Here is a 13,193-nt window from a genome sequence, read left to right on the forward strand (position 1 = left end):
AGCTAATTAGCTCTGCCATAAATAACCCACAGCCAAAATGATCTACCCACAGATCTGCCTGCATAGCAAATGAGAGTTACAAAAAACAAGCTAGAAGAAATAAAGCAGAATAATTAGATGCGGTCTCTCAAAAAGTTGACAAAAATACTTTGAAGAGAATAAGAAGTCATCTATTAAGGAAGAAGAAAGACTCAGAACAAGTAGATCAGTATGAAACACCATGAAAAGTCATATGAAAGGGTACACAGGGTCTGAACTCTGATAAGTATTACATTAATTACTGACCTAATAAGGCAAATACTACTGAGGTCAGCAGTTTGCAAAGCAGGTGAGCAGCAATACTGCAAACAAAACTCAGGTTTGACAAATACAGATGTTTAAAATTACTCAAAAAGGTGATCACGTTAATTTTTCAGTGCAGCTTTCCCACTTTGACCATCATCACTAACATTTTAAAAAACAAGCAGCATCAGCACTCAGTTTTTAACAATTTTCAATGCAATAAGGAGTCAATTGTTTCCTTTTTGCTTAGCCATTCTACTTCAAAACCAGCTAAAAGTCATGGGTTTTGACTGTAACTCCAGACTGCTTCAATTTCTTTCCATCTACTAGATCTGCAAACTGAGACTTAAAGAGTATGAATAGAAAGATATGCTTCAAGAGAAGCTAAGACAAGCATCCCATTTCAAATACTCTTAATAAGCAGTGCTGAGCCAAAGAAGTGATCTGCTCATATGGAGAAAGAGCTATAGGGAGAGAACAAAAATAAAAAAGTCATGTGATTTTTAAAAGAATCATGAATTACCCAATCTAGAGATCTTTAAGGGAAACGCTACACCACCACATCGCACCCTTTACTCCTTCCATTTAAAGGAAAAGTGCCTAGCCTAAGCCAACACTCACCTTGAGCTCACTAAAGTGCATCACTGCTCATTACAGCTACCAGTCAGATTGTCAGACTCTTATTGCTCTTAAAAGTTTCTTGAAAATAAGAAAATTGGCTAATTTAGTTTTCTATTTTCCTAACTGCATTTCATTGTTAATATTTCTCTTTCATTTATATACCTTGATGAAAAATTCCTCCCTCAAACTTCAGTTCTGCAATTCCATTTTATAATATCACACTTCAAAGTCCACAGACAAAGCCCCAGCATCTGCTCTCCCCTTTTAATCACAGGAAAGGCAAGCAGGCAAGAAGTCACTTTTGTGAGCAACTCACTTGCCTCAGTCTTTTCTCAACTATGATGAAGATGCAGACACCTTGAGAAAAAAATAAGTATTTAAAATGCGAGATCCTCCAGGAGTCACCCTACAACACCCTTCTTGACAAAGGATGACAGATCAACTTGGCTTAGAGAGATTTTTTATAAAACCCATTTTACACCTTGGTCATATGAATGCAAAAATTTTTTCAAAGTCTATTTGATCAATCTTGTGCATCAGCCATAAATTTCTTCCTCTTTCAGGTAAGAAATTCTCAAACAGCAGCCAACAATATGGGTCAGATCACACACCAGAAGAACTGTAACTCAGAACACACACGAGCATTATGAAGCACTAAGGGCATTCAGCCTGCCCAACACTGCAGTCTGCGTTTCTGTGTTTAAACTAGCACAACGTTGCTAGATGCCATTCTGAAATGTCGAATAAAGGTACACTACATTCCTTGAATCATGTGCAAAGCAATCTGTGTGCACAGATGGCAGTAAGGACAGATTAAATTAAGGGCACAAAGCTTGCAAACCATTAGTATTTCTATAGAAAAAGTTTCTTATTGCCACATTCAGAGCTGAAAAACTGATACTTCAAAAGCTACTTGAGAGAATCCAGCCTGCCCAAAGAGTAATTAACAACAGAGGAGATTAGACTTTTTACATAGATGTCTAAGTTCAGCACTCATCCACTAAAACTTGCTGAGCAGAAAACAAAATTGGCAAAAGCTACTTTCTAACTTTCACCATGGGCGAGCCAGACATCCCCCTCCTTCAGTACTCAGCACTTCTGACAGGAAGAGGGAATCCAACCATGGAACTGGGATGCTGAGAGGAACAGATCATCTACTGAATTAAGAACACTTAAATGCTGCATCTTCAAAAAGACTTTCATCATTCTTCTGATGGACACAAGTGTTTCCAATTAGACTATTTCACAGCCAATTTATACAGATTCTCAATCATGATGTTTAATGCAATATATAGTAAAAATTTAGTGTTAAAATACAAGTTATGACTATGCAATGAAAATTAGGAATACTACATGAACTTCGCCACAATGTTATAAACACCTCAAACAATAAACATACTAACAACTTAGAAGCTCTTGACAAGGAAACTACATGGCAAGCTGTACAGTAATCAATGGTCTGTTTACAAGAACTGGTTTTCCTTTTTCTTTCAACTTGGATCTCAACTAGAACACACATGAAGACTGTAGTACCACCCTGGAGAGTGCTAGTTTCTCATACACATTTTCCGCAGAATGGAAAAAAGCTTAGTGGATGCTGCTGGGTTTTGGCTGGTTTGTTTTCCTCCAACATGTACTTTGAGGAGTTTCATCACATTGCTGGACATCCATTTCTGTATCTCTCTTCTGCCTTTTGTTATCCTTCTAGTCCTGGTCCCCACATATCCCTTCTCTATATTCTACCACATCAGCAGCAAATCCATTAACAAGCCATTCTTTGCACTCTCTTATGTGTCAGTTTCTCTGCAGCCACTGAAGCAGCACTTCACAAGGGCACTCCAGTCAAGAATGCAGGTACAAGGATTAGATTTACAACAGAAGAAGAATGAGAACTACTCAAATTTTCTTCTTTTAGATGTAACAGGCACTATAGAAAATGACAGATTGTTTTTAAGACGGTTTCAGAATAGCATATCCACTGTGGTCACAGTAAAAGCTCCAAAGCAGCAAAGCCTCAGTGGTGGGATGATGCTCCGTAATGCACTCCCAACAAAACCTTCAAGAACCATCTTTTACCCCAGTACAGTACAACAGCAAATTAGAGGAAGACTGCAGATGGCTTCTACTCTTACTCCCTTACATAAGGTCAAAGTCCTCTTTAAAATACATAATCAAACTTTACAACTTCTTGCTGAGCATTCAGAGGATAGATTGTCTTAATATCTTCGCCTACATACAGTGAATAAAAGAACATTATTTTATCAAATGACTAATTTATATTTCAGCCTGATTTCATTAGATAAAATTCTCTGAAAACATATTTGAAATCTAATGGAAATTCATAAACATCTCAAAATAGGGAATGACAACATGACATAATAGCAAGGAAAAAATACCAAAAATCATCAAAATGCTCAGGACTTGCATCATTCAGGGAGATGGCACTACTGAGCCAAAACAAGTCTGGAGCACGGCAGACTTACATCACATTGCATACATAAAAAAACCCTCACATTGACAGATGCTGACAAAGAAATTTCCCAAAGCAGACCAGGACACTGCTCATTTAGGGCCATAAAGCAGCTTTGCCAGTAGAAAACTTCTGCCAGCTGTGTGCCTTCACTGGAATGCTCCATTGACTTGTCTTTAGCAAAAGCTCATCTACCGTAAAACAAGCCTTGGCTTTTGAATCAGAAAGCAGAATTGAATTTGAAATAAATAGGCAACAAAAGTAAGAACTATGAAGTACTGCGCAATCCTTTTCCTTCAATTCTGAAAGAATCAAACTTGTGAAAGACCTTCTGAGCCACACTGCATATGATTTTAATCATAAATTCAGACAAAAAGTGGAAACCACATGGGAAGAAGTATCGAGTACTGTGCTTTCTTATCTAAGATCTGCTGTTCCTTGTCATCATATAAAAAAAATATTAAGCAAAACAGACAGCTCCACATACTTGGATTTAATGCTAGAAAAATTATTTCAGTAGCTCAAGACAGATTCAGAATTTTGAAGCCTTATACTGGAAAAAAAAATTAAACTCGCCTGGAGGCTTTTGTAAGATACCTGGGATTGACATTTACATTTCAAAAGAGACTGTGGAGTAGACTGAGAAAATGTAAACTCAATAAATAGGGTATCATGTGTATTTTTTCATTTTATTTGCAAGTCTAAAATACTCTCCAATAAAAAAAGTCAGGCAAAAAAATAAGTGTTGACACTTTCAGCAATGTGGTTTTAAAACAAAGCATCAAACTTTATAGAAAGGTTACAGTTCACAATGCATCCTGGTAGTTTTTTAAACATATTGAACAGTATCTTCATGAACACATGCAGAGATAAGCATGCCATTCCAGGAACAGCAGCTGCTTTGATTCATGTTTATTAAATACTTAAAATTCTTTGAATATACATACACTGCAAAAAGAAGACACAGTGACACCACAAATCACAACATAAGCCAATACTAGCCTACTATCTATGCTGTTACTGAACACGAAGAGGCAACAGCACAGGTTTGGTGGGGCTAGCACCAAGAAAACAGACCACAAGTTACATACCCAGGTGCTCGTACACAGTGAGGCTCTGCCCCTGTCTTCAGCATCATCATTAACCATGCTTATTACCAGAGATTAACACAAGTACACAGCAACATTTCAGACACACCTTTCTACCGATGTGCTGATTGATACACCTCAAAATAAGAATTATACCATCAATAGGCACCAAGATACATTCATGGCTTTATCTGTCAAAAGAGCAATTGCGGTGTAAATCTTCGTTCTAACACTTATATAGCAAGTAAGTTACTATAGGAAGATAAACCATTAGGAACTTCATTAGGGGCCATTACCATATAGATTGCCCTGTGGTGATCTATGTGAAATGAGAAGGAACATTCAGACTACCTCCTAGTGAAAAAGTTACATCTTATAAGCCACTAACTTCATATTATCTGAGGAAGAAGTAGATGTATTTGGTAAGCATGTACATGCTTGAGGATGTCTCGACTTAGGATGTAGCAAAATGCCACATAAAGGTCGCAGCTGATGACCAAGGAATGTATTAGTTCAGGATATGTTTACAAATTTCAACAGATGTTTCGATGACTGAAGGTTGTTGGGGCTTTTTTAATTACTTTTTTTAGATTAAAAGGCAACTATCAAAAATAAAGGCCAGAACTGCAGAGGTTAATTAACACAGCATCAGAAAGCCATTGATTTCCTTTTCCTCCCAAAACAAGAAATGACATAAAGGGACACCCTCCCTTGGCATTGAAAACAGCTTGTGTAACTCCTGCTCTTCATCAACATGGATATCTTGAGCTCATGCCATTGATTTTCAAGTCCTATCAGCAATGCAGTTTTCTGATTGACCTTCATACAGCAACTTTTCAATGTGTTTGCTGTTTAATCACCAAGCTCCTCCCTCAGCCGCCAGTGAACACCCATCACATGCCACTCAACGATCTCGTGAAGACACACAGTCAACTCAAGCTCCACCTCAAACTCTGATGACCATTTTTATATCAAAGTCAGGTACTGACTAGACAAGCTTGTACCCCTTTTACTGTCTCCTGTAAAAAGAGACACAGCAACACTACTTTTAGCCAACAACATGATTATTTTAGTTAACTTGGTGCTTTGGATCACAAGTTAACTTGATAGTTGAGTCCTGTGGTGCACATCATTTCACAGTGGAGGTCTTTTCTCTGTAGGCTACACTAAGATTCACTGTCTTGAGCCAACACTTCCACACCTCCTTGAAGAGCCTCACAAAATACAAGGAACCAAGCAATTGGAGAAATTATTCAGTTAAGCAACAGCATCTGTAAAGCACTGCTGCAGCAGCTGGCATTTTGCTATAGTAGGCAGTAATTGTTTCCATTAATAGATTCAAACCATACCCAGGGGAGGCCAAGTAGGCAAAGACACTGCACGCTTTCCCACTGTTAAGGGCAGTCTGTCCATGCAAGAGACACTAGCAACATAGCCAGAGGCAGCTTCTGCTGCCAACTGTATCTGCATTCAACTGCAGAGGAATGAAGGCGTTCGAATCTGTTAACTTCTCAAACACAACTGCAACAAGTACATTAACAAATTTGAAAATTTAGCTCTAATATTATTACCAGACATACCACCAGACTGACTCCATGAACAACAACAGCCTGTGCATGCTACACTGTAGACCTGAGACCAAGAAGGGATTTGCTTTGTCCCCAAAAATTCATAACAAGATTTGCAACCCCAGCACTGTGGAAAGGCAGCTGGTGTGAACTGCTTCCCTCTGAGCTCAGAGTCTGCAGAAGAGGGACTTCTTAAGCACTTCCTAAGGTATTCTGAATCTAGTCCACACCTGGGTCACTACAATACGTTCACAAGTATAATTTAATTTTGAAAAAATTATTTCATTACAATGAATCTAGTCATAAGTCTGAAATCTTACTAGAAGCACAGTTAACAAACCTACTAGATGCAGAGCAGAACAAAGATAATCTTGTTTCCAAAACAAGAAAGCTGTCTAATATTTATACCAAGTGAGCAAAAGAGGTGAAATTAAAACATTTTAGTCCTGATATCCCCAAACAAAAGGGCAAAAAAAGAGCTGCACAGTTTTTAAATTCATAATTCATTTAAATAAACAACATATTCAAGGAGCATTGACTAGTAATCCACTAGTAAAACACCTCTGGCTGCAGTAATAAGCTTTTACAGGTACAGGTACATGTGTACCTGCCCCTTCTAAACACAGAAACTAAGTGTGCCCCAAAGGCCAGCTAATCTTTTTAAACAATCTTCTAATGTTCTACAATGTGAGCATTTCTAACATCACAAACCAGAAAAATTGGACAGATTCAAAGCTGAACCTCACTTTACTCGGACTGTTTGAACATAACACTCAGTAGTCCAAAAGCAGAAAATGGCTACAAAGCAATGATTGCCAAACATGGTCATATCAAGCACAGTTTTCTTTCTCTTCAAACACTTTATCTATTTTTGTTCTGAAATACTGCCAGCTAAGTGTTACTTACCCACAACCCCAACAGTCTCCAACGGTAGTTCTAGCAATGCCATTTTAAGGCCAGAGCACAAGGTCCTAACAGCTGTCTGGATCTTATAAACATGGTAATATAATGGATGTTGCATTTGTTCACAGTTCAGGCCACCTCAGGAAGAACCAAGAACCATGCCAGACAGTATTATGGATTACAAGTTTGTTGTTTTCTCATTTTGTTTCAAATTACATAGAATTTAAGAAAACTTATTTCAAGGAACTGAATCTAGTGTCCCATCTGAGGCATGAATGAATTAAAGCAATGCAAAAACAGCTCCCAAAATGCCATTTTCCAACCACACATATTTCGTAACTCGAATACATCTCTTCTGCAAAGGTTCAGAGCTAACAGTTCACATCCTGAACATGGCGGTCTAACAGGAAAGATAACAGAAAAGGTCCAAGTCAGATTACTTTTACAATTTCCTGCACACAAACATAAAAGTTGCTGTCTGCTATTATTTTATGATCTACCTCAGACAGGTGATAATTCAAAGTATATTTCATCAAAGACACGATCTCATTGATCATTCCTTCCGATAACAATATCATTAGCAGCTACCCTACTTCAGCTTCCACAGGTTTCAGTCTGAGAAAGTGACCATTACCAGAAATGTATCTTCTCTCCCTACAACAGCATTCTTCTCTCATCTCTGATGCTATTCAAAGTAACACATCCAAAAAGATTAAGTGCCACAACCATCACATGAAGGACTACGCACTAAAGACCATCCAGAACCATGTTTTCTCCAAGGCAGGGGGAGCAACAGCTGTTTTCTGGAAACAAGAGCTTTAGGACAAACTGTCTTGGGATGAAATCTGTGCTTCAGATATTCACCTTTGAAAGTATCATGAGCTACAAAAACTAGATACACTCACATCTCTTCTTAGATATTTATTTTATTAAATAGCTTACACCTACAAAAAAAAAAAAAATAAAAAAGCCCCCACATATCACATATTCTGGAATCTTTAGTAGTTTAAAGCTGTGAGAGTTTTACCTAAGTAGAATTGGGCCTTGTTGCTATTTGTTTGTGATCAAAATGAAGATGGAAGACAACAAAGCAAGCAAGCCATAAAATGTTTTTTAAATAAAGGCAAGAAAGATACTTTCAGAAACGAAATTAATAATAACAATTAAAAAAAAAATAAAGTGGTAATTTTAAGTTCAGCTCCACACTGATTTCTTTCTCATTTTCTGCCCTGAGATTTTTAATAAGGCAAAAGTTCGCACAAGGGTGCTGTGCTTTAATGGAATAAGTTGCCCAACAGATGAGTATGTGTTTCAGTCAAAACTGCAACTGAAATATTATTTCAGTTCTACTGTCTCCATAGTTCCTTGTTTACTTCTGTCAAGACAAACGTTTTGCTTACTAAAGAAAAAATCATGTCATGAAGAACTGTTGTCAGGGAACTAAAACTTTTCAGATCCTATGCGTTAAAATTGTTGCTTAGAGGAAAGGGAGGAAAGCATATTTTAACAATCAAACGCAGAGGAAGAACCCAGCAAAACCTGATTTGTTCTATTAAGAAATAAAATCCCCAAGGTAAAGCCAGATTTTTCATAGACATAGAAAGGTGTGAAATTTCCACTGTAAAAACCAAAATATTTTGAAGCATTGTAACTCCATGCTGTAATTACCTCCAAATTACATTTCAATACTGTACCTTATTGCCAACAACCAACATTTAAAGGAAGACAGCAGGAGGTACACAATTGGGTTTGAAACATAATACCCACTTCTAAAAGACTTCAAGTTAGAACATCTTTTTCAGGGAGAGTGTACTTTGAGAAAGGAAATACAGATTTCCAGGTGAAGACAGGAAAAAAAGAAAAACAGAGGGTTCCCAGAAAGACAAAATGTTCTTCTGGGGAAGAAAGGGAAATCTGTATTGGGTTGAGGGAGGAAATGGGTAAGAGACAGAAGAAACTAAATAACACACAAGCACATTTAAGCAAATGCAAAAGAAACTACTCCTACTAATAAAACAAGGTATGAAGTCCAGCCACCAACTTACAAAAGCCTTGCCAGCATCAGAGATTATACCTGATACAAGCTAATGAAAACCCTTCTTTTCTGAACTCTGCCTCCTATTATTTCAGCTGATAATAATTTTCCTGTGCTGAACTTTCAGACTCACTGTTCAGCTTTACTATGTTTCGGTTTTCCCCCTTCATTAGTTTAGAACACTCCAAGTCGTGTGTCTGTGGGGAACAGCAGGCCTGCTGAGTATAAAAGAACACAACACTTGTATTTAATAACAATTGCTATTTTGTAGCAGTGTTAAGGTACAGATGCTGTGTGGTCTAGCAGTTAGAAAATGCAGTCAGAACCCAGTTCTAATTTATGGTTATAACTTATTGCTTAGCTCTGATAGTGAAAGTTGGACAAATGACAGCACTGTCTCTCAGTTTAGGTCTTTTTCACCACTTGTAAAACAAGCATTACCGATCAAAAATTCTTCAGAACTATCCTTAAACAAAACTCAGCAACTGCATCAGCATGCATCTGAACTTAGACTTAATTCAGTAACTCCTTACAGAATAGTCAAAACTAGTACAATCTGATTTCCCCAACCTTGGACATTCTTCCAAGAGCAGATGATATAATTATTAAAGAGCTTCCTAACTTTACTTTTGAAAATCCTATCAGTATCTTTTAAGATTATAACTGAGAAAATAAAACAAATAAAGAGCATGGTCCTGAATTCTACTACCCACACCCTATAGCCTCTTGGCTTCAGATGAATTAAGAAAAGCAGCCCTGGAAACCAAATTTGCTTTATAAGGCTACTTATTCTTATTCCAAAGGGCAGTACAAACTTGTCCTTCCATTCAGCTAGAAAAGGGAAATTGCCATATAAAAAGATAAAATGCAAAATGGAAGAGGTAAGACTACACAGAATATTAAAGTGATGCATATAGTAGAGACAGACCAATTAATCACCCTAACACGTGAAATAATTTTTGCAGTGACACAGTTGCTGTGAAAGAAAAATCCAGTTAAGCTATAAAAAAAAAAAAAACACCAAAACCTACACAAAGAAAACCAAAAATCAATTTGACATCTCTAGCCCTGCCAAGGCATCAATCCAAGTACAAGCAGCAACTACTCAGCACTTCAGAACCAGTTTACACAGACATTTAATGGTGGGTACACATAGAAGAACAGAATTCATTTTTCATCATGAGAAATCAAACTATTTATCTTGAATACAAAAAACAGAAATCAGCAGTTTAGCATTGAAGAAAATGTAAGGATCTTTACAAGGCACTAGGCAAGTGACAAGTCCATTAGACACCTCAACTGGTCACATACAACATTTGCCACTAAGAAAATACCCCAACTACATGTTTGCATGTGTGTGAGTTACTTCGAATCAGTATTTCTGACTGTTACTTCCAAGAACAGGAGGCAGTTGTTTCAAACACACAAGCTACACATGTAACAGCTAGCCAAATCCCAGCCTCACTTTGGGCTGCAAGCAGGACAGCTATCACTTGCCAACACAGCTGTCAACAGTGAGGTCGCACACAAGTGTCGCAGCTCACCCGGAAGGCCCCTGCCACAGAATCAGAAGCAAATTCCAAGCAAGTAAGAGAACTTATATATATTACAGGTATTAAAGCCAGATAAACACAAGCCACAAAAGCTCTCAAAAGATGAGAGTCATGGCAGTGTCCCACTGAATACCTGCAGGCCAATATGCACAACAAGCAAAATTCACACATGACAAGCCCTTTATTAAGCCATCTGGCCCTTAGGCTCTTTAGTTTACTGAAGCAATGATTTTTAAGTCTTAATTCTGTTCTTGCTTTGTAAATTCAATTTGTATTTCATGTTTTATATGTCAAATCCACTCTCTTTAAAGAGTTAATGTCATTCTTATTATAGCAGTGTTATGATGGATGCCAATATATACAGGAGGAAAAAAACTCAAACCATACTTTCTAAAATAGAATAGTCTCAAGAAAAACAAGATTTTCATTATACAAATGGGATGCTAAGAGCCACAGAGGCAGTATGACTTGTAGAAGATCACACAAAGATCTATGAAAGAGGCAGGAAACAAGCACAGATCTTTCAAGCATATTAACCACAACAATGGTTCTGCAGACAATGCAAATTGGATTTAAGTTAAACTGTTGTGATTACAGCTATACTCCCATATGGGGATTTATGCAAGAAGCAGCTTCACATCTTGGACATGTAAAAACAGAAAATGTCTCAACCTTTTCCGCTGTAAAACTACAAAAGCATGATATTGCCTTTGGAAAAAAAAAAAAAGCTCACATTAGCTTCCTCATAACTATTATAAACTAAATCAGAAACATTCACAATTAAACCTTGAGTAGTAGAAATGTGTTCAGATTAAAGTCCAGATAACTATGCAAATGATTTCACACTTTTTGGCATTAAACAGATCAACTTAAGTTGAGCAATCAACAGGTAACCGAACAGATAAAGCATACAAGGTAACTATTCCCCTTGCACCTCCCCGTCTTTCCCTACACTCCCTCAAAGGAAAGAAATCTTTTCCTGTTCTGATCTATTTTTACAGTCTAGTGCATTGGTATTTTAGATTATTTCCAAGGGTATTCTTTACTGAGGCATCACAACTAAATCCCACATTTCAAAATTATTTTAGCATATTCTCATAGGCTGCTTCACAGAACACTGAATTAATAGAGGATCTAGCAATTACAGCCTTTTCAAATTCAAATACATTAAAACCTAGCAAACAAACTTAAGGAAAAAAAAAAAACAACACATCACTAGCATAAAATTCAGATTCTGCTTCTTGTTCCCTCACAGGTTACATCAAGTTATTAGCCTGCACCGCAGAGAAATTTGTGAAAACAGCACACACAGTCAAAGTCTTTGCCCAATCAACAGTTTTTTTGTTTTTTTTTTTTTTTTAGCAGTTAATCAAAAATCAACTTTTAAACCTGGCAGGCCAGTAGTGATCTTCTGTCTGCACACCCCACTCTGGGGTCTGGTCCTTGCTTTCCGGGACCACAACACAGTGACCTCCGGCCAGCGCCGGTCCTCGTCCTCTGCCCCGAAAGGCACCGGGTAAGACCATCAGGACCCCGCCGCTCCCCTAACAAAGCCAAGCGCTTGCGAGGCTGAGGAGCCGCGGCTGGGTTTTTCATACGGGGCACGGCGAGTTGGGCTTTTACCTTTCTCCCTGCTTGGTGTTGGAAGGCGGAGGGTGAAGCACAGTCTGGTTCCCTTCCATCTCCACGATGCACTTGGTATTCAGGTCCAGCTCTGCAAGGCGACACGGCGGGGGACTGTACCCGGGGCCAGGGAGAGCACCCCTGCTCTCCCCGCCGCCGGAACAGCCGTGCCTGTGCGAGGGACCGCGGGCCGGCGGCGGAGGGGGGTGGTGGTGAGGGGGCTGTGAGGGGGTTTATCCCCCTCCGGCCAGGGGAAGAAGCCGCCTGAGGCGCGCCCCGGTGCCGCCCCCTCCCCACACCCCGCCGCCCCTTCCCCAGCGCCGCCGGCCGGTTACCTCTCCTGTTCATCGGCCGGACCCTGACAGCAACTTTCACCTTGGTGTCCGACATCTTCCCCCTACCCCCGGGAGCGGCCCCGCTCAGCGGCAGCTCGCGGCCTCACAGCGCCGCGCACAGCGACACGGCGGAGCACCAACGTCCATGCCGGAGCGAGGGCGGGGAGCCGGGACAGGCGGGGAAGGCGAGAGGCGGTGTGGGAGGGAGGGAGGTAGGGAGGGAGAGGAGGAGGAGGAGGAGGAGGAGAGTCCGGCGCCGGGGAGGGTTGTGGTGGCGCAGCCCCAGCCGCCTCCTTGCTCAGCCGCGGTCCACACGGGCTCTGGCGCTGGTTGCCCACGGCTTCGTTTGCACAACTGGTGCTGCTGCTGCTGCTGCTGCTGCCGCTGCTGCCGCCGCCGCCGCCACCTCCCTGCCAATCCCGACCGCCATCTTCCGCCTCCTCCTGCCGTGCCGCCTGGGTTGCGGCGCCCACCCGAGCGGCGAGGGGCGGGGAAGAACCTCGGAGCAGGAAAGAAACGGAAACACCCGAGCGCCTTCGGTACACAAGGAGAGGGAGTTACACACACACCACCCCCCCCCCCCCGCCTCGGGCGGCCGCTTCCTCCCAGTGAGCATGCGCAAGGGCAGCTTGTGCAGTGGCGAAAACGGAGGGAAGGTGGCGCTGGCGCGCTCGGCCCCGCATGCGTAAAGACGGCGGGAGCGAGGACTGGGGGA

The 13,193-nt window shown here is 40.3% G+C and overlaps 1 protein-coding gene across 5 annotated transcripts in view; it reads right to left on the minus strand.

The window, feature by feature from the left end:
- The window catches only part of KIF13A (kinesin family member 13A), a 108,562-nt gene extending 95,705 nt beyond the window's left edge, over positions 1-12,857 (minus strand). For all 5 annotated transcript variants that reach the window (XM_061449556.1, XM_061449554.1, XM_061449555.1 and 2 more), the window contains exons 1-2: positions 12,479-12,857; positions 12,144-12,234 (exon numbers count right to left, since the gene is read on the minus strand). In XM_061449556.1, coding sequence (XP_061305540.1) covers positions 12,144-12,234; positions 12,479-12,533 — 146 coding nt within the window. In that variant the 5' untranslated portion in view covers positions 12,534-12,857. The remainder of the gene's footprint in view (positions 1-12,143; positions 12,235-12,478) is intronic.
- Between the last annotated feature and the right edge of the window lie 336 nt (positions 12,858-13,193).

The sequence above is a fragment of the Pezoporus flaviventris genome, unplaced genomic scaffold, assembly GCF_033815535.1.
Source record: "Pezoporus flaviventris isolate CSIRO_AGI_PZ_B2104156 unplaced genomic scaffold, CSIRO_AGI_Pfla_v1 ptg000007l, whole genome shotgun sequence".
NCBI lineage: Eukaryota > Metazoa > Chordata > Aves > Psittaciformes > Psittacidae > Pezoporus > Pezoporus flaviventris.